Below are 19207 nucleotides of genomic sequence, written 5' to 3'. Positions count from 1 at the left end.
GAGAGTCTCGGATGGTCAGTGTGAGCAGTTTCTTTGGTCGTTCAGCGTTCTCACTGCCTGTGGGAAGAAGCTGTTCCTCAGCCTGGTGGAGCTCGCTCTGATCCTCCTAGATCTCTTCCCCGACCAGAGCAGCTGAAAAGTGCTATGTGCTGGATTGTAGGGGTCCTCAGTGATTTTGCATACTCTCTTCAGACAACGACCCTGGTACATCACATCGATGGGGGGAGGAAGACTCCGGTGATCCTCTTTGCCACACTTAAGGCTCTGCTCCACACTGTGATGCAGCCGGCCAGGATGGTTTCGATAGAGCTCCTGTAGAAGGTTGATGTGTTGGTGGCCGGTAGCCTTGCCCACTTCAGTCTTCTCAGAAAGTGGAGTCGCTGTTGTACCTTCCTGACAAGTAAGGAGATGTTGAGTGTCCACGATAGGTCACTGGTTCTGTGAACTCCGAGGAACTTGGTTCTCTCCACTCTCTCCACTACAGAGTTGTTGATGTATAGTGGAGGGTAGTTGATCCTGGTCCTCCTGAAGTCCACGATCATCTCCTTCGTCTTGCCCACGTCTCGATTCAGGTTGCACCATCTCACGAGATTTTTCCCCTCTTCTCTGTAGTGAGACTCATCGCTGTTGCTGATGAGGCCAATGACTGGTTGTGTTGTCTGCAAACTAGATGACTCTGTTGGGCTGGATCTGGAGATGCAGTCGTGGGTCAGTAATGTGAACAGGACCGGGCAGAGCACAGCCCTGAGGTACACCAGTGCTTAGCCTGACAGTGCTTGATATTCTACTACTGACCCGGACAGACTGTGGTCTTTCTGTTAGAAAGTCCAGGATCCAGTTACAGAGAAGGGTGTTGAGTCCCAGCGAGGACAGCTTCTCCACCAGCCTCTGGGAAATAATCGTATTAAACACTGAGCTGGTCAGTGAACAGCAGTCTGGTGTATGAGGCGTCATTCTCCAGGTGGGCAGGACAGAGTAAAGGAACAAGACTATAGCATCGTCTGTGGAACAGTTTCTTCTATAGGCAAACTGGGAAGTGGGTGATGCGTTCCATCATGAGATGCTCAAAGCATTTTATAATGGTCAGTGCCACAGGGTTAGTCAATGAGGCTTGTTATTGAAATTAGAGCCAGCAACAAACTGTCAGAGGAACTCAGAGGGTTGAGCAGTATCTGTGGAGGGGAAAGAATTGTCAGGACCCAGTGCTGGCGATTATCCCCATACGGCTCTCAGATCTGATGCAGGGCCTTGACCTGAAACATCTCCCCCTCCCCCCAGTCCCCCTCCACCCCCGATGCTGCTTGATCCTCCTTTCTGCTAATATTTTCCAATTTAATTTAACGTTTAGTTTGGTAGCTTTTTCACAAAGAACCTGTTGTGCTGCAGCAGTGAAATTTGGTGCAACGTAAACGACACTACATTCACCATCACAAGTTGCTGCAGCAGTTTGTTTCTTGTTCCAGATTCCAGCATCTCTTGTGTCTGCTGAGAGAGAGGTATACCATGTACAAAAAGAGTCTGGAGAGGTGAATCTCCACAAATCCTTCTTCGCTCTCGCATGATTCTGTTACGGTGCCAGTGACCGTGGTTCAAATCCTGCGCTGTCTGTAAGAAGTTTGTATGTTCTCCCCATGTCTACGTGGGTTTCTTCTGGGGTTCCGGTTTCCTCCCACAGTTCAAAAAATGTACCGGGGGTTGTAGTTATTTAGGGTATTTGGAAGGCCTGGTCTCATGGACCGGATGGGACTGTTACAGTGCTGTACGTCTAAATTAAATTAAAATGAAATTAAATTAAAGTCTCTATTTGAATCCTAGGGACACGGAAGATCCTGGAGTTACGATGTCATCCGGGACAACACAAGGCTCTTAGACCTCCCACCACCTTCACACCTGGGCCATGCATCAAATGCTCCCCTACACCACTGTCATGGACCAGCGCACAGCCACTCAGCCTCAACCATATAAGTGCTCATCCAGATGCTTCACAAATGATGTGAGAGTCTTTGCCTCCCCACCATTCCAGCTGAGCGTTGCAGACTCCAAACACCCCGGGAGGAAGAAATTCTTCCTCCTATTTCCTTGAAATCTCTTCCCCCTCAACTTAAACCTCTGCTTCTTGACCAATCAGTCTCCCACACTGTGAATATTTGTTTTATTATATTTATTACTGTCTTGATGTATTAATTTATTTTTGACGATTGTAGGTGCTGTTCTTAACGATCCTGTGTCTGCAGCAAGCATGAATTTTGGTGCATCTGTACATTTTAAACCCTTATATTCTCTCGCATCCATTGGCTGACTTAAAATCCAAGCCTCTTTACCTACTTTTATGTCCCACCCTTTGTTACCCCCACCCCACAAAAACGAAGCTACTGAAAGCTTCCATTGATGCCTGTTCTTCCCAACCACCCCCCTCTCACCACAACACTCAAGGCCATGAGTCCCTCCGAGGACAGGGCAGTGCAGTGTTGCTGGAGGGACACCAACCAGCTCTGGCAGAATCCCATAAGTCCACAATACCTTAAGGCAGAGGAACATAAATAGGCCATTCAACCCATCAACTCTGCCCCACCATTTAATCAATAGCTGATCCATTCCCCCTAATCAAGAACCGATCAATCTCTGCCTGAAATCCACCCAATGACCTGGCCTCCACAACCGCCCGTGGCAACAAATTCCACAGATTCACCACCCTCCGGCTGAAGAAATTCCTCCACATCTCTGTTCTAAACAGATGCCCTTCATTCCTGAAATTATGGCCTCTTGTCCTAGACTCTCCCACCATGGGAAACAACCTTTCTACATCTACTCTGTCCACACCTTTCAACATTCAAACTGATTCAATGAGATTTCCCCCCCCACCCCCCAATTCTCCTAAATTCCAACAAAAACAGGCCAAGAGCTGAGAATCTCTCCTGACATGATAACCAGTTCATTCCCAGAATCATCCTGGTGAACCTCCTAAAACTGCTCATGGTTCTCCAAGTGAGGCCTCACCAGGGCCTTATAAAACCTCAACATCACATCCTTGCACTTCTATTCTCTTCCTCTTGAACTGAACGCCAGCTCTACTCACCTCATGTTCTTAATCTTTGTGACTTCAGGATTTAGGTGGGTGATCTGGGCTCTTAGTTTCCAGAGTGTGACAGTGAACAAAACCATGTTAAACTGTAGGGAGGACAAGAGGAAATAATGGGGTTAAAGCCATGGACAGAGCTCTCTGGCCCAGCAGCAGTGTCAAGGGCATCAGAACCCTTCCACAGTGCAGTGCTGTGTTTATAATGATATCATATAGAATTGATCCTTCAGTCCTTCTAGCCCTGCTGTTCCTTATTCTCCACATAGCACACGGTTAGTGTAGTGGTTAGCACAGCACTGTTAGAGCGCCAGTGACCCATGTTCAAATCCCGCGCTGTCTGTAAGGAGCTTGTGTGTTCTTCCTGTGTCAATGTGGATTTTTCCCAGGTGCTCCGGTTTCCTCCCACCCTTCGAAAATCATACAGGGGGTTGTAGGTTAATCGGTGTATTTTTGCAGCACGGAAGGGCTTGTTATCGTGCTGTATGTCTACATTTAAACATTTAAATTTTAAAGAATTCCCCATGTCCATTTCATCTCTAATCCTTTGTTGGCTCCTCCTGGGTTAATACATTGACCCTCAAACTGTGCCTGAGTCACTGTATTGGTGATGTCACTAGCAATGATCTGGCATCAATGCCTGGGCTACAGTCAGAGCGCTGCCTTTCCTCGATGGCCACCGACCTAGGAAAAACAACTATTGCTCCTCAAGCCTGATATGGTTTTCAACTCAACTGTGGCTGAACTGTTCCCACCATGGACACCTGATACTACTGGGTAAGAAAAATCTACCAATCTGATGTCAGTTCGAACTCAGCAGCTTTCTGGAGCATCATCGCCAAGGCTTCTCCTGAAGAATTGGTCCTGATGGTCTTGCTTTAGTTTCGGGAGTTCGTGCCTTGCTGGGGAATAGTTCCGCTCATTGAAGCGTTGTTCTTTTGGTCAACAGATGTAGTCACATCTATTGGATGTGGTCAACACTTCTAGTAGCTTTGCCCTTGTCTAGTCGAGAAGTATATTGAGCTGGTTTCAGATCTCTCAAAGAGTTGTCACAGCTACTCTGTCCACACCTTTCAACATTCAAACTGATTCAATGAGATTTGTTGACCAAAAGAACAACGCTTCAATGAGCGGAACTATTCCCCAGCATCTCTTTGTATATCCTCACCTTGTTTGCCTTGTTTCAGAATGAAACATGGAAGTCTGCAGACACTGTGATTGTAGTAAAAACAAGCAGAAATGCTGGAGGAGCTCAGCTGGTCTCGCAGCATCCACAGGAGGGAGGTTAAAGATATATTGCCGATGTTTCGGGCCAGAGTGCCTCCTCAAGGAGACCGGCTGAGTTCCTCCAGCATTTCTGTGTGTTTTGACTTTCTTCAGATTCACTTCAGCTGGTAACCTCAGCTTCTACATCCTGGACTTCAGGCTGAGGACAACTGAACCAAGAGATTAGACCATGTATTTACTGGATCTTAATATGAAAAATTGACTCGTGAATTAACTCAAATCAAACTTGTGAAACAACAGTGATGAAGGAATAAAACCAGGCAGGGCTTATTACAGAGAGCTCTGGGTAAAAACTCTCTCAGCCTTTTCTGTTCCAATCACTGTCTGCTCCCTGAGACTTGTCGGTTGAGATGTGGAAGGAAGTGTTCCCACTAACTTTGTATAATGTTGCAGCTTCTCTGTGGAAACATCCGCACTATCATGCAGAAAATTCTGCTTATGTCCTCCCAGGAATTAGAACAGCAAACACACGTTTGCTTTGTGAGATTATATTTATCTTCCACACTGACCAACATTCCTTATCCTCATCCATTTACTTTCATGGGATTTTATTCACGTGATTTCACAACCTTGCTCAGATCGAACTGATGACCTGGCTCATTTTTCCATCCACTAAGTGTGGGCTGCTGACAAGATTTAGCATTAACTCGCAAAGTCAAAAATCTACAGATGTTGGAAATCAAAAATTAAAGCCAAAACTTTAGAAGCCGCCAGGCAGATTGGATTGAATCAGAGAAAAGTCTTTGTTCTCAAACATTAACTCTCCATCCCCTCCACAGCCCCTGCCCAGTGCCCAGGGCATCCCCTCCACAGCCCCTGCCTAGTTCCCAGGGCATCCCCTCCACAACCATGGCCACGGGCATCCCCTCCACAGCCCCTGCTCAGTGCACGGGTGCACCTTAAATGACCAATTCCTTGTTCTCCCTGAACAAATGGGCTCATTACAGAGAACAGTTGAAGTGTGTCTGGTGACATTCATGGGCCAGGTAAGAGGGAGATTGCTCTCTCCTGCCAGTTACGGGCCAGGTATGTTTTTCTAACAATCCATTTACCAATGCTTTTATTCCAGGTCTGACTGATGGTTACCAATGTTTTTAAAGAGTAAATCATGAAAGTCTGAAGATACTGTGATTTTTTTTAAATTTATTTTTTTATTTTTCACACTATAAACCATATTGACCAAGATACATACAGACATTTTTCTTCTTAAATATATACAGTGTCGTTTTCTCCCCCTTTTCCCCCCTCCCTTCCCTCACCCCCTTCCCCATTTATTTGAAGTTCAATCTATAAGATACATTAAACCCATTAAACAATGTTGTCACTTAATAAAAATAAGCAAGAAATTTTACTGAGTCAGTTCTTTTCGTTATCTTCTCCTTCTGTCATTTTAGGTGGTGGAAGTCCATGGTAGGATTTCTCTATTGTGTTTCATGTATGGCTCCCATATTTGTTCAAATATTGTAATGTTATTTCTTAAATTATATGTTATTTTTTCTAATGGAATACATTTATTCATTTCTATGTACCATTGTTGTATTCACAAGTTGTCTTCTAATTTCCAGGTTGACATAATACATTTTTTTGCTACAGCTAGGGCTATCATAACAAATCTTTTTTGTGCTCCATCCAAATCGAGTCCAAATTCTTTGTTTCTTATGTTACTTAGGAGGAAGATCTCTGGGTATTTTGGTATATTGCTTTTTGTGATTTTATTTAATATCTGGTTTAGATCTTCCCAAAATTTTTCCACTTTCTCACATGTCCAAATTGCATGAATTGTTGTTCCCGTTTCCTTTTTACAGCGAAAACATCTGTCTGATACTGTTGGGTCCCATTTATTTAACTTTTGAGGTGTGATGTATAGTCTGTGTATCCAGTTATATTGTATCATGTGTAACCTCGTATTTATTGTATTTCTCATAGTTCCGGAGCATAGCTTCTCCCATGTTTCATTCTTTATCTTTATGCTTAGATCTTGTTCCCATTTTTGTTTAGGTTTACCATTTGTTTCCTCATTCTCCTTTTCTTGCAGTTTTTTGATTATTATTGTGTCTGTAATCACATATTCAAAATTGCTTCCTTCTGGTAACCTCAGACTGTTTCCCAATTTGTCCTTCAAGTAGCTTTTCAGTTGGTAGTATGCAAACATTGTATCGTGAGTTATATTATATTTATCCTTCATTTGTTCAAAGGATAATAATTTATTTCCTGAAAAACAATTTTCTATTCTTTTGATCCCTTTTCTCTCCCATTCTCTAAAGGAAAGGTTATCTATTGTAAAAGGGATTAGCTGATTTTGCGTCAATATTAGTTTTGGTAGTTGGTAATTTGTTTTATTCCTTTCTACATGAATCTTCTTCCAAATGTTGAGCAGATGATGCAATACCGGTGAATTCCTACGTTGTACCAATTTTTCATCCCATTTATATAGTATATGTTCAGGTACCTTTTCCCCTATTTTATCTAGTTCTAATCTGGTCCAATCTGGTTTTTTCCCTTGTTTGATAAAAATCTGATAGGTATCTTAATTGTGTGGCTCTATAATAATTTTTAAAGTTTGGTAGTTGTAAGCCTCCTTGTTTGTACCATTCTGTTAATTTATCTAGTGCTATCCTCAGTTTCCCCCCTTTCCATAAAAATTTCCTTATTATTTTCTTTAACTCCTTGAAGAATTTCTCTGTTAGGCGTATTGGTAATGATTGAAATAGGTATTGCATCCTTGGGAAAATGTTCATTTTAATACAGTTTATCCTTCCTATCAGTGTTAGTGGTAAGTCTTTCCAATGCTCTAAGTCGTCTTGTAAATTTTCATTAATGGATGGTAATTGAGTTTATATAGATGGCCGAGGTTTTTATTTAGTTGTTTACATAGGTATCGCATTGCTTGCGTTTGCCATCTAAATGGCGATTCTTTCTTAAACTTTGAGAAATCCGCATTATTCATTGGCATTGTTTCACTTTTATTTGTGTTAATCTTGTACCCCGACACTTCTCCATATTCCTTCAATTTCCTATGTAATTCTTTTATTGATATTTCTGGTTCTGTTAAGTATATTATAATGTCATCTGCAAATAGACTGATTTTATATTCCTTCTCTTTTATTTTTATCCCTTTTATTTTATTTTCTGTTCTTATCAGTTCTGCTAGTGGTTCTATAGCTAATGCGAACAGTGAAGGAGATAGTGGACATCCCTGCCTTGTTGATCTGCTAATTAAATTGTTTTGATATATATCCATTTACTGTCACTTTTGCCAATGGCCCCTTATATAATGCTTTAATCCAATTAATATATTTCTCTGGTAGGCTGAATTTTTGTAGTACTTTGAATAAATAATTCCATTCTACTCTGTCAAAGGCCTTCTCTGCGTCTAAAGCAACCGCTACTGTTGGAGTTTTATTTCCTTCTACTGCATGAATTAAGTTAATAAATTTACAGATATTGTCTGTTGTTCGTCTTTTTTTAATAAATCCAGTTTGGTCTAGACTTACTATTTTTTCCTTAATGCCAATACCATTCTTTTAGTTTGTTCTGTCTTAAGCTGCTATGCTAGAATTTTGTGCGTTTTTTCTCCTAGCTCATAATATTTCTGTTTTGTCTTCATTATGTTCTTCTCCACCTTATATGTTTGTAGTGTTTCATATTTTATTGTTTTATCTGCCAATTCTCTTCTTTTAGTTGTATCTTCCTTTATTGCTAATTCTTTTTCCATATTTGTTATTTCCCTTTCCAACTGTTCTGTTTCCCGATTGTAGTCCTTCTTCATCTTAGTTACATAACTTATTATTTGCCCTCTGATGAATGCTTTCATTGCGTCCCATAGTATAAACTTATCTTTCACTGATTCCATATTTATTTCAAAGTACATTTTAATTTGTCGTTCAATTAATTCTCTAAAATCCTGTCTTTTTAGCATGGAATTTAATCTCCATCAATACATTCTTGGTGGGATGTCCTCTAGCTCTATTGCCAATAACAGGGTCTAGCTTTATATTCCATTTTCCTAACTCTCCCTTGAATGTGGGCTGATAACAGGAATAGGCCTATCCTTGAGTATGTTTTATGTCTACCCGAATAATATGAATATTCCTTTTCCTTTGGGTGTTGTTTCCTCCATATATCCAAAAGTTGCATTTCTTGCATTGATTTAATTATAAATTTGGTTAGTTTGTTCTTTCTGTTAGTTTTTTTCCAGTTTTATCCATGTTTTAGTCCAAATTAAGGTTAAAATCCCCTCCTATTAGTACGTTCCCTTGCGTGTCTGCTATCTTCAAAAAGATATCTTGCATAAATTTTTGATCTTCTTCATTAGGTGAATATACATTGAGTAAATTCCAAAATTCTGAATATATCTGACATTTTATCATTACATATCTCCCTGCTGGATCTATTATTTCCTCTTCTATTTTGATTGGTACATTTTTATTGATTAATATAGCTACTCCTCTGGCTTTTGAATTATATGATGCTGCTGTTACATGTCCTATCCAATCTCTCTTTAATTTCTTGTGTTCCACTTCAGTTAGATGTGTTTCTTGTACGAATGCTATATCAATTTTTTCTTTTTTCAGTAAATTTAACAGCTTCTTCCTTTTGATTTGGTTATGTATACCATTAATATTTAAAGTCGTATAGTTCAACATAGCCATTTCATACTTTATTTATCTTTCCTTTCCGTTTCATCATCACCACCTTCCCTTCTTATCCATTTCTGCTTTCTTTTTTTGAGCACATTATAAGACAACATTTTTAAAACATAAAATATTTCCACTATTCTCATATCTAAATTTCCTTTAACCCCAATAGTCCCTCCCCTTTCTTAGTTGCCCTTTGACCCTTGTCGGGCAACCACATCTCCCCTCTCCATTTGGATTTGTGAATTCACTCGCAAGCGTCAACTGATTTCGCAGTGACCGTAATTCTTCCCCACCCAGCCCCCCCAGAAAAGATTTTAATCTTCATATATAACAAAGGTCACTCTCTTAATTCCCTCCTTACTTCCTTTCTTCCCTTTCTTTCCCTTCTTAGTTCTTACCTATACTCTATTTTTTATATATATACATACACACATATGCAGTTGGATAATCATGTTGTTGTCGGGTCAGATACAGCAATGAGCTCTCTGAACCCTTCTCCATTAACAATGGCGTGAAGCAAGGCTGTGTTCTCGCACCAACCCTCTTTTCAATCTTCTTCAGCATGATGCTGAACCAAGCCATGAAAGACCCCAACAATGAAGACGCTGTTTACATCCGGTACCGCACGGATGGCAGTCTCTTCAATCTGAGGCGCCTGCAAGCTCACACCAAGACACAAGAGAAACTTGTCCGTGAACTACTCTTTGCAGATGATGCCGCTTTAGTTGCCCATTCAGAGCCAGCTCTTCAGCGCTTGACGTCCTGCTTTGCGGAAACTGCCAAAATGTTTGGCCTGGAAGTCAGCCTGAAGAAAACTGAGGTCCTCCATCAGCCAGCTCCCCACCATGACTACCAGCCCCCCCACATCTCCATCGGGCACACAAAACTCAAAACGGTCAACCAGTTTACCTATCTCGGCTGCACCATTTCATCAGATGCAAGGATCGACAATGAGATAGACAACAGACTCGCCAAGGCAAATAGCGCCTTTGGAAGACTACACAAAAGAGTCTGGAAAAACAACCAACTGAAAAACCTCACAAAGATAAGCGTATACAGAGCCGTTGTCATACCCACACTCCTGTTCGTCTCCGAATCATGGGTCCTCTACCGGCACCACCTACGGCTCCTAGAACGCTTCCACCAGCGTTGTCTCCGCTCCATCCTCAACATCCATTGGAGCGCTCACACTCCTAACGTCGAGGTACTCGAGATGGCAGAGGTCGACAGCATCGAGTCCACGCTGCTGAAGATCCAGCTGCGCTGGATGGGTCACGTCTCCAGAATGGAGGACCATCGCCTTCCCAAGATCGTATTATATGGCGAGCTCTCCACTGGCCACCGTGACAGAGGTGCACCAAAGAAAAGGTACAAGGACTGCCTAAAGAAATCTCTTGGTGCCTGCCACATTGACCACCGCCAGTGGGCTGATAACGCCTCAAACCGTGCATCTTGGCGCCTCACAGTTTGGCGGGCAGCAGCCTCCTTTGAAGAAGACCGCAGAGCCCACCTCACTGACAAAAGACAAAGGAGGAAAAACCCAACACCCAACCCCAACCAACCAATTTTCCCTTGCAACCGCTGCAATCGTGTCTGCCTGTCCCGCATCGGACTGGTCAGCCACAAACGAGCCTGCAGCTGACGTGGACTTTTTACCCCCTCCATAAATCTTCGTCCGCGAAGCCAAGCCAAAGAAAACATACACACATATACATATATATATATATATATATATATATATACCTACATACACACATACATATAGTTCGTTGTCATTTTTGTTCTTGTTACATCTCTTCATCTCTCTGTCTGTTTTGTAGTTGTTCTGCAAATTTTCGTGCTTCTTCCGGATCCGAGAATAGTCTGTTTTGCTGCCCTGGAATAACTATTTTAAGTACGGCTGGGTATTTTAACATAAATTTATAACCTTTTTTCCATTGGGTCGTTTTTGCTGCATTAAACTCCTTCCTCTTCTTCAGGAGTTCAAAACTTATATCTGGATAGAAAAAAATTTTTTGACCCTTGTATTCCAGTGGTTTTTTTGTCTTCTCTTATTTTCTTCATTGCCTTCTCCAATATATTTTCTCTTGTTGTATATCTTAAGAATTTTACTAGAATGGATCTTGGTTTTTGTTGTGGTTGTGGTTTAGGGGCTAATGTTCTGTGTGCCCTTTCTATTTCCATTTCTTCCTGTAATTCTGTTCTTCCTAGGACCCTGGGGATCCATTCTTTTATAAATTCTTTCATAATTTTGCCTTCTTCATCTTCCTTAAGGCCCACTATCTTTATATTGTTTCTTCTATTATAATTTTCCATTATATCTATCTTCTGAGCTAACAGCTCTGTGTTTCTTTAACTTTTTTATCAGATTCTTCTAATTTCTTTTTTAAGTCGTCTACTTCCATTTCTATGGCTGTTTCTCGTTCTTCCACCTTGTCCACTCTTTTTCCTATATCTGTCATGATCATCTCTAATCTATTCTCTTTTTCTTCTGTACTTTTTATTCTTCTTTTTAATTCACTGAATTCTTGTGACTGCCATTCTTTTACTGTTTCCATATATTCTTTAAAAAAAAATATATCCATGTACTTGCCCTTCCCTTCATCTTCCATTTCTCTGTGTTCTTCCTCTTCTTCTTCTGAGTCCTCTCCAGGATCTGTGTCCTTTACCTCTGTCTCTTCTGGTTTTCTTGTTGGGTTGTTTGTTTTATTTTGTTGGGTATTTTTGGTCTTCTTATTTTTATTAGAAGTGTCTTGGTGTTGATCTTCTTCCTCTGGGTTGGTCATCTGTTGTTTCTTTGATTTCTTATTTTTACTCTCTTCTTTCTTGCTCTCGTTATTTTCTATGTTTTCCTCTTGCTGTTGTGTTGTAGTTGTCTGTTTCAGCTGTGGAGATCTACTCCTCAGCTGGTCCCCCCTCCCATCAGTGTTATTTTTGTTTTGCGCACTTTTTGAGCCATTTTTGTAGTCCTGAGTTCGGGGCTTCGACTGACCTCAGGGAGCGGGCTTCTCTCTCCACGGCGGGCCTCCTCGTACAGGTAAGGCCTTCACCTTCTTCTTCCGACGTCTTTCCTTCTTCTTTTCTTCCTGATGTTTTTGGTTTTTCTTTCTTCGCTGCCATTTTCTCCACACTTTTACTTTCACTTTGTTTTGGTTTTTATGTTTGTGCCTTTGCTTTTTCTCTATCTTTTTTTTTACTTTTCTGGAGAGGGCTGGAGTTCCCCGAACGGCCACTACTCCATCACGTGACTCCTCCCCAAGATACTGTGATTGAAGTAAAAACATGATGCTGGAGAAACTCAGCAGGTCAAACTGTGTCCTTTATGAAGCAAAGATAAAGATACAGAACCAATGTTTTAGCTTGAGCCCTCCATCAAGGTGTGGTAAAATCTCCGGTTTCTGCTAGCCCACTCGCCATTCTCCCTCACTTCCCCATCCCTCTGTCTCCTTTCCTCCAGCTCTCCACCCCCTTCCCTCTCTGTTCACAGAGACATCCCCCCCTCTCGTTGCTGGTGTGCCCCCCTCCCACGTCCACCTGCCTGTGGGACCGTGCTCCTCCCCCTGCCCCCCACCATTGTGTTCGGATGCCTGCCTACATTTGTCATCCCTTGATGAAGGGCTCAGGCCCGAAACGTTGGTTCTATATCTTTACCTTTATTCTATGAAGGACACTGTTTGACCTGCTGAGTTTCTCCCGTGTTGTGCTTTTACCAATGTCCTTGCCTTTCATTGATGGTGAAGTGTAATCTTTGAGGTGTCTGCTTTCTCATTCCACATTTTTGCTCCTTTCTAATATCTCCAGGGAACCCAGGGGAATGTCATCCTAACCTGTGGTGCAACAGGGGGAGCTCAATTAGCTCCAAAGACAGTTTTGCAGTGGTATTTGTAAAACTGCTCCAACCAGCGGGGCTGAAGACTCCTCCTCTCTTGGACAGCAAGTCTTCTCATCCTTCTTGTAACTGTTCCTCACTGCCAATACCCCAACCTGCCCACTCTGTCAGCCGTGAGGTGGCTAATGTGGGAAGTGCTGTTGCTTTCCCAGGAGGAGTATCTAACTTTCCTGCCCAGATATTTGATGATGTAGTTACCAGAATTATCGCACAGACGGGGCCAATGAAACTCCAGATAAGGCCTTTCTTGATTGACAGCCAGCAGCTGAAACAGAAAAGAGGGATCTGATTGAGATCCATTGTCAGCAGCAGAAACACAAGCACATAGGAACATAGGCCATTCAGCCCACAGACCTTTCTGTCATTTAATATTACTATGTCCTTCACGCCCTTCTATAGCCCCTGTTATTGTACATTCCCCTGTCTTTCTGCCCTTGTAGCTCCACAGGAACATCCTGAGGATGTCTCCTTCTCGCCCCCCCCACCCCCACCCCTCCGCATTGACGTGATCTATGGGGAATGTTGTCTGAAGAGGATGCACAAAATCATTGAGGACCTCTTCCACCACGCACATAACATCTTTCAGCTTCTCCCGTCAGGGAAGAGATCCAGGAGGATGAGAGCCAGCACCACCAGGCTGAGGAACAGCTTCTTCCCACGGGCAGTGAGAGTGCTGAACGACCAAAGGATCTGCTCACACTGACCCTCTGAGACTCTCATATTCACAAAACACTATTTATTTATTTATATGTATAGATGGAGTACTTGTCCTGTATATGTATTGTTTGTCTGTATGTGTGTTATACCTGGGTGTGTGTCTGTGCGTTTTGCATCGAGGACTGGAGAACACTGTTTTGTCGGGTTGTACTTATATAATCGGATATCGTCGAATAAACCTGACTTGCCTTGACTATCCCCCTGCCCCCTGGAACCCACCTGTATTTCCACAGGATGGACATAGCATCATCCCCCTGGCCTCCAGCACCCACCTATATGGAGGTACAGTTACAGACCGAAACTTTCTGGACAGCCATCAATTCCCTTAGGTTGACGGGGGAAGAGTTGCTCATGCCACATTCCCCGAATGGCCCTGGTATTATCCCTGCTCCCATTGCCTTTTCTAGCATGGTCGGGGGGGAGAGGGGGAAATGAATGCTCTGAGGCAGATTAATGCCCGACAAGCTTCCTCAGTGACTTTATTTGCTACTTACTACTGGGCTGATCCATAGCCAGCGGAGTATGTTGCTGCGGATACTACCACGATCACTGCAGGCACTCCATAACCAAATGGGTACATGAAACACCGCAGAACTTTGTGGACATCACGGTTGTTGACTCTCTGTAGGTTTTTGACCAAGAGGTGAATGTGGATTCCCTCCACACACATCCAAGCACAGACCGCGAGCAGCAGGTAGTGCAGGCCACCTGCCACGATCCCACACACCACCTGGAAGACAGGACAAGGTTCGAATCAACACTGCCGCCTTGGTAACATTCCATCTCCACAGCATCAGCCCTTCCTCGTCTCACAGTCACCTGAACTAAGGCCAGGACTGAACTTCCAGGTCAACTTCCAGAGCCAGACAACCAGGAACAAATGCACAGTTTGCAGGGAGGTGAAGCTGAGAGGGGAGAAAACCAGCATTTCATGAAGGCTTGTAACATTTTGCTTTCAGCTGCTGTTCCAATGGAGCGGAGAAAGGCTTGGATTTGCCAGAACCTTGCACTCCTTCACAGCCAAAGAAAGAAGTTGTTGACAAGTCACTGAAACTGGATGCGCAGCAGGTAATTCATGCCCCGTTAACTTCTACAAAGAGGGGATAAATATTGTGCCCAGAAATTTGTGTAATGTGTTGTTGGTAAGGCTTTGGCCAACTCATGCATTCCTTCTCTGCCCCCTCCACTGGTATCTGGGAGGTCCTGTACCTGTTCAGAAAGCAGGTTTGCGTTCTGATGCCCAATCAATAACACTGGACAATGAAGATTTTTCTTCCTGAACATTTTTGGGTGTATTTTATGGATTTTGTACTGCTGGTCACAAAAATCACCATACCATTTTTAGATACAATCTATTTTTGTGATTTCCTGTCATAGTTTAAGTCTACAAGTATATTGCTCCCAAAGCAAGCTGTTTGGGTCAGTCCAAGCACACCTGGGCCTGCACTCAGGGCAGGTGCTATGCAAATATTGTCTTAGGCCTGGGCATGCTTAGTTGGGATAGATGCAGACAGGCTATAAAAGCAGCTTGCATATACAGATGCTGTGCATTAGATTAATATAGATCGAACACATGTTGATGCACATGTTCTTCAGGCAATAGCACAGTGAGCAGTATTTATTGTCATTAGGAAGATTCAATATAGCAGAAATGTTTCGTCAATGTCGCAACAGCTGCGATATATTCTGGTGCATTTGTGGTGAGTATACGCTTAAGGCTTAAAGAATGCACTTATTAAGAAGGTCTATGAGTTCTACTTCATTTATAAAATTGGTGACCAAGACAAACCCTGGACTCCTCACATTTGCTGTGCAACAGGTACAGTTAACCCGAGAGCTCGGCTCAGCATCATTATATATGATTAAATCAAAGTTAATTTAATGTTTCTCCAACTTCCTACGTGATACAGCACATCTGAAATTATCTTTGTGTTCAGCTTGAAGTTGTCTATCATAGTCCTCAATTTTTTCCCTGGAAGCGAACCTTTTGAAAAAACATTGTTGTCCAGTGGAATCAGTAGATGGCCATGAGGACATCAGCCCCATTGTTTGTGGGACGCTCTGCAATGGGACTTGAATGAGGCAAAAGTGCCAGCACTGAACTATGGAGGATAAAATGACTGGAACTTCCCAGGTGATGAATGACTGCTTGGAACGAGCACCTCTGAGTGGACCATCATCTCCTGATCTGTGAAAGTCTGCTGGAGGCTAACTTTATCTCAGGCTTGGTCAGAGCTGAATCGAACATTTGCAGAATGAGTGGAGATTACTCCAGAGACCTTCTTACCTTGTTGCTGGTTCTCTCCACCCCAAGCAGGAAAAGCAGTTCTCCCAGGAGCAGGTTGATGGATAGGTTGATGTGGATGGTGATGATGAGATTTTTAGTTTGGACACAGAACAAAAATGTGATGAGAGCAAATGCCAGGCACACGATTGACATGCTGAGTCCAACCAACGTTATCAGAGTGAGAGTCTGATCCTCGTCGTACCACTCCTAGCACATGGGGACAAAGCACAAGTTTAAACAGCCCTTCCCTCACTCCTAGCATCACTGACCCCCTCTGAGTAAGCTCGGTGACTCCCTGTCCCATCCCACAGCTCTGAAAAGCAGAATGTTTGGATGCCATGGACCCCTCTCTTCGCTCACTTACTGCTCAGCGCGATCCACAGGTTACATGGGGAAGGAACTTGGGCCCAAGTTGCACCTTTAATCAATTCTCGGGCTGAATGGAAAGACCAGCATTTAATACCCATCCCCATCACGCTTTGCATACATGCGGCTGTGGTCCTTTAGGGGAGAGAGTTCCAAGGTTTATACCAGGTGATGGTGAAGTAAGGCGATATATCTCCGAAACAGGGTGGCATGTGACTTGGGGAACCTGCATTTGGTGGTGCTTCCTATGCCCGAGTCTGGGCTCTGTGAATGGGCAGGTTGCAGGTGTGGGTGGTGGAAACTTCACTCTAAGTCGGTCAGGCAGAGGAGCTGGACTTCCTGGCCCATTACACACCTGTCCCAGCTGTAGGTTCAAAATGCACAAACAAAGCCAAGTTCTGCATGGTGGGGAGGGGGGTGGGGGAATTTGTAACCCCTTCCTCAGGAGGGAGGAGGCAGGAAAGCAGATGTGAAATAAAGGCAGAACATTCTGTACAAAGGGAAGGGAGGAAGTTTAGGGGAGATGTCAGGGGGAGAGAGTTATGGGTGCCTGGGGTGGTAGTACAGGCTGGAACATGAGGGACAATTTTAGTACTGGGGGGGTTAGTATTTTTTTTGGTAGGAATATTTAGGTCACCACAACATCAAGGGCCTGTACTGTGCTGGAATGTTCTCTGTTCCATCCTGGAGGGACTCAGCAGACCAGGCAGCAGATGTGGAGGTGAAACAGACCACTCTCAGCAGGAGACTCACTCGGGCCATAGCTCATGACCGACTGGTGGTCGGTGGGATTGGTCTTGCTGCTACTGATGGGCAGGGTGGCAGGGGGGTTCTGCTGCACTGTTTCATTGTTAATACCTCCACAGGCACTGCCTGACCTGCTAAATATTCCTTGTCTGCATTTTCCATTCTTACTACAAGTTTCCAGTCATTGCAGTTTTATTTTTTCATTTTCAGGAGGAAATGTGAATTCAGAGGGAACAAATGTGAGCTGGAAGCTGGTACTATTGGAACTCTGCAGGTAGCAACAGCCTTGAGAACGGAGGGTGGGGTTCAGTGAATGAGCATCAACACTTCTCGGTGTGACGATGGCACTGGAAGGATAACACTGCCCCCCCAGTTTCCGGGACGGCTAGGGTCGATCGTCTCTGCCCAAGGACCCTGGTCATGGTGCCCAGCCTGGTAATCCCGATGGATGGGTAATCCCCACTGACCCCTTCCTCCCGAGGAAGGGATGGAAACCGGGAGACTGCCCATCACAGGAGAAATGAAAATTGCTCCAACAATTGAAAGAATTGGATTATTGGGAGCCACATTAATCTTGTCTATTTGACAGGAAGCCATCAACAAGCAGCCCACGAGATCAGTGTCCCTCCTGATTCTGTGGGAACCCAGTTGGTGAAGGGTACACCTTTCACCTTCCCTGTGCCTTTACCTTGTTGGTTGCTACGAGAACAGCAAAACTGGAGAGGTGGTGACAGCCACAGGTGGTATGTGTGTGGTTGGATCGAATGATTTGACATCCATCAGGCGACCAGTGACTGGTGCTCCCTGAGTGGTTCCAGTAAACACACATGGTTTGGCCTTCGGCTGTTAGGTCCTGCACAAGACATGAACCACCGCGGTGATGAAACTTCACCAGAGTTCATTCCCACAAAGGTTTTCACACAACGGATACACAGTGAACACAAGGACTGGCTCCAGAGAGAGAATTACAGATGCTGCAGTGGGCATGGGGGTGGTATGGGGGGAAATCCCCCCCAGGAGGCTCAGACACCAATGGTGATGCAGGAAAAATGAGGGGTGTGAGGAACCAGAATTAGAGAGATATAGGGGTTGTGGGGTCAAGGACCAGTGTGGGGTCAATGTGGGGGGCAGTGTGTGAGTCAGTGAGGAGTCAGTGGTGGGGGGTCAGTAAGGGGTCAATGGGGGGTCAGTGCGAAGGTCAGAGTGTGTCAGTGTGGGTCAGTGAGTGGTCAGTGGGGAAGAGTGTGGGAGTCAGTATGGGGGTCAGTGAGGGGTCAGTGGGGAAGAGTGTGGGGGTCAGTGTGAAGATCAGTGTGGGCCAGTATAGGGTCAGTGAGGGGTCGGTGGGGAAGAGTGTGGGGGTCAGTGGGGGGGTTAGTCGGGAAGAGTGTGTGTGCCTGTGTGTGTCAGTATGGGGGTCAGTATGAGGGTCAGTGGGGAAGAGCGTGGAGATCAGTGAGAGTCAGTGTGTGGGTCAGTGAGCGGGTCAGTCAGTGTAGCGGGGCACTGGCAATTGTGTTCGGTGTGGTCAGACTCAGGAGCAGGTTTGAAGGAGCTGGGTTTTCTGGAGGAACCCTCATGCCCTGGGACTGAGATGCATCGGTGAGCTGACGGATTGACTGCTGTTTTGCTGATCCCCACAAACCATTTGGTGCCTCATTGTGATGTTGGCTGTCTCACGGAACTGCTGGCTCTGCCCCCTCTTGATGACGACCGACACCACCCCCGATCTCTGCTGGTACGACTTCCTTCTCCCCCCGTCGATGAGCTCGGCCGGCTGCAGGGAGCGCAGCTCGCTGTAGCAGATGAAACCAATGACGGCTGTGCCTGTCCAAATGGAACGCACAGACAGGGAGTCAGACTTAGTCCTTGTGACACCAACAACCACTGCTCCGCCACACCAAACAAATGGGGGGAGGGAAGGATCCAGTGAGTCAGGGGTCAGAGGGAGGGGGTCTATATGTCAGGGTCTGTGGTTCAGGGTCAGAGGGTGGGGTCCATGGGTCAGGGTTGGAGAGAGGGGTTCTGGGTCATGGGTTCGGGGAGAGGTCTGTGGGCCAGGGTCAGAGGGAGGAGTCCATGGGCGAGGGTCAGAGGGTGGGGTCCGTGGGCAAGGATCAGAGGGAGGGGTCTGTGGGCCATGGGTTTGGGGAGGGGTTGGTAGGTCAGTGGGCAGGGAGGATTTTTGGGTCAGTGGT

At 44.5% G+C, this 19207-nt stretch overlaps 1 protein-coding gene across 6 annotated transcripts in view; it reads right to left on the bottom strand.

The window, feature by feature from the left end:
- The window catches only part of LOC138758347 (adhesion G protein-coupled receptor E3-like), a 47200-nt gene that overhangs the window by 4034 nt on the left and 23959 nt on the right, over positions 1-19207 (bottom strand). For 4 of the 6 annotated variants that reach the window (XM_069927135.1, XM_069927136.1, XM_069927133.1 and 1 more), the window contains 6 exons: positions 18655-18836; positions 17698-17862; positions 15897-16103; positions 14104-14339; positions 13091-13157; positions 3077-3168 (listed from right to left, as the gene is read on the bottom strand). In XM_069927135.1, coding sequence (XP_069783236.1) covers positions 3077-3168; positions 13091-13157; positions 14104-14339; positions 15897-16103; positions 17698-17862; positions 18655-18836 — 949 coding nt within the window. The remainder of the gene's footprint in view (positions 1-3076; positions 3169-13090; positions 13158-14103; positions 14340-15896; positions 16104-17697; positions 17863-18654; positions 18837-19207) is intronic. The other 2 variants (XM_069927138.1, XM_069927139.1) reach the window with 1 other exon arrangement.

The sequence above is a fragment of the Narcine bancroftii genome, chromosome 3, assembly GCF_036971445.1.
Source record: "Narcine bancroftii isolate sNarBan1 chromosome 3, sNarBan1.hap1, whole genome shotgun sequence".
Classification (NCBI taxonomy): domain Eukaryota; kingdom Metazoa; phylum Chordata; class Chondrichthyes; order Torpediniformes; family Narcinidae; genus Narcine; species Narcine bancroftii.
Note: the sequence above shows the minus strand (reverse complement) of the source record. Positions and strands in the feature narration are given on the sequence as shown.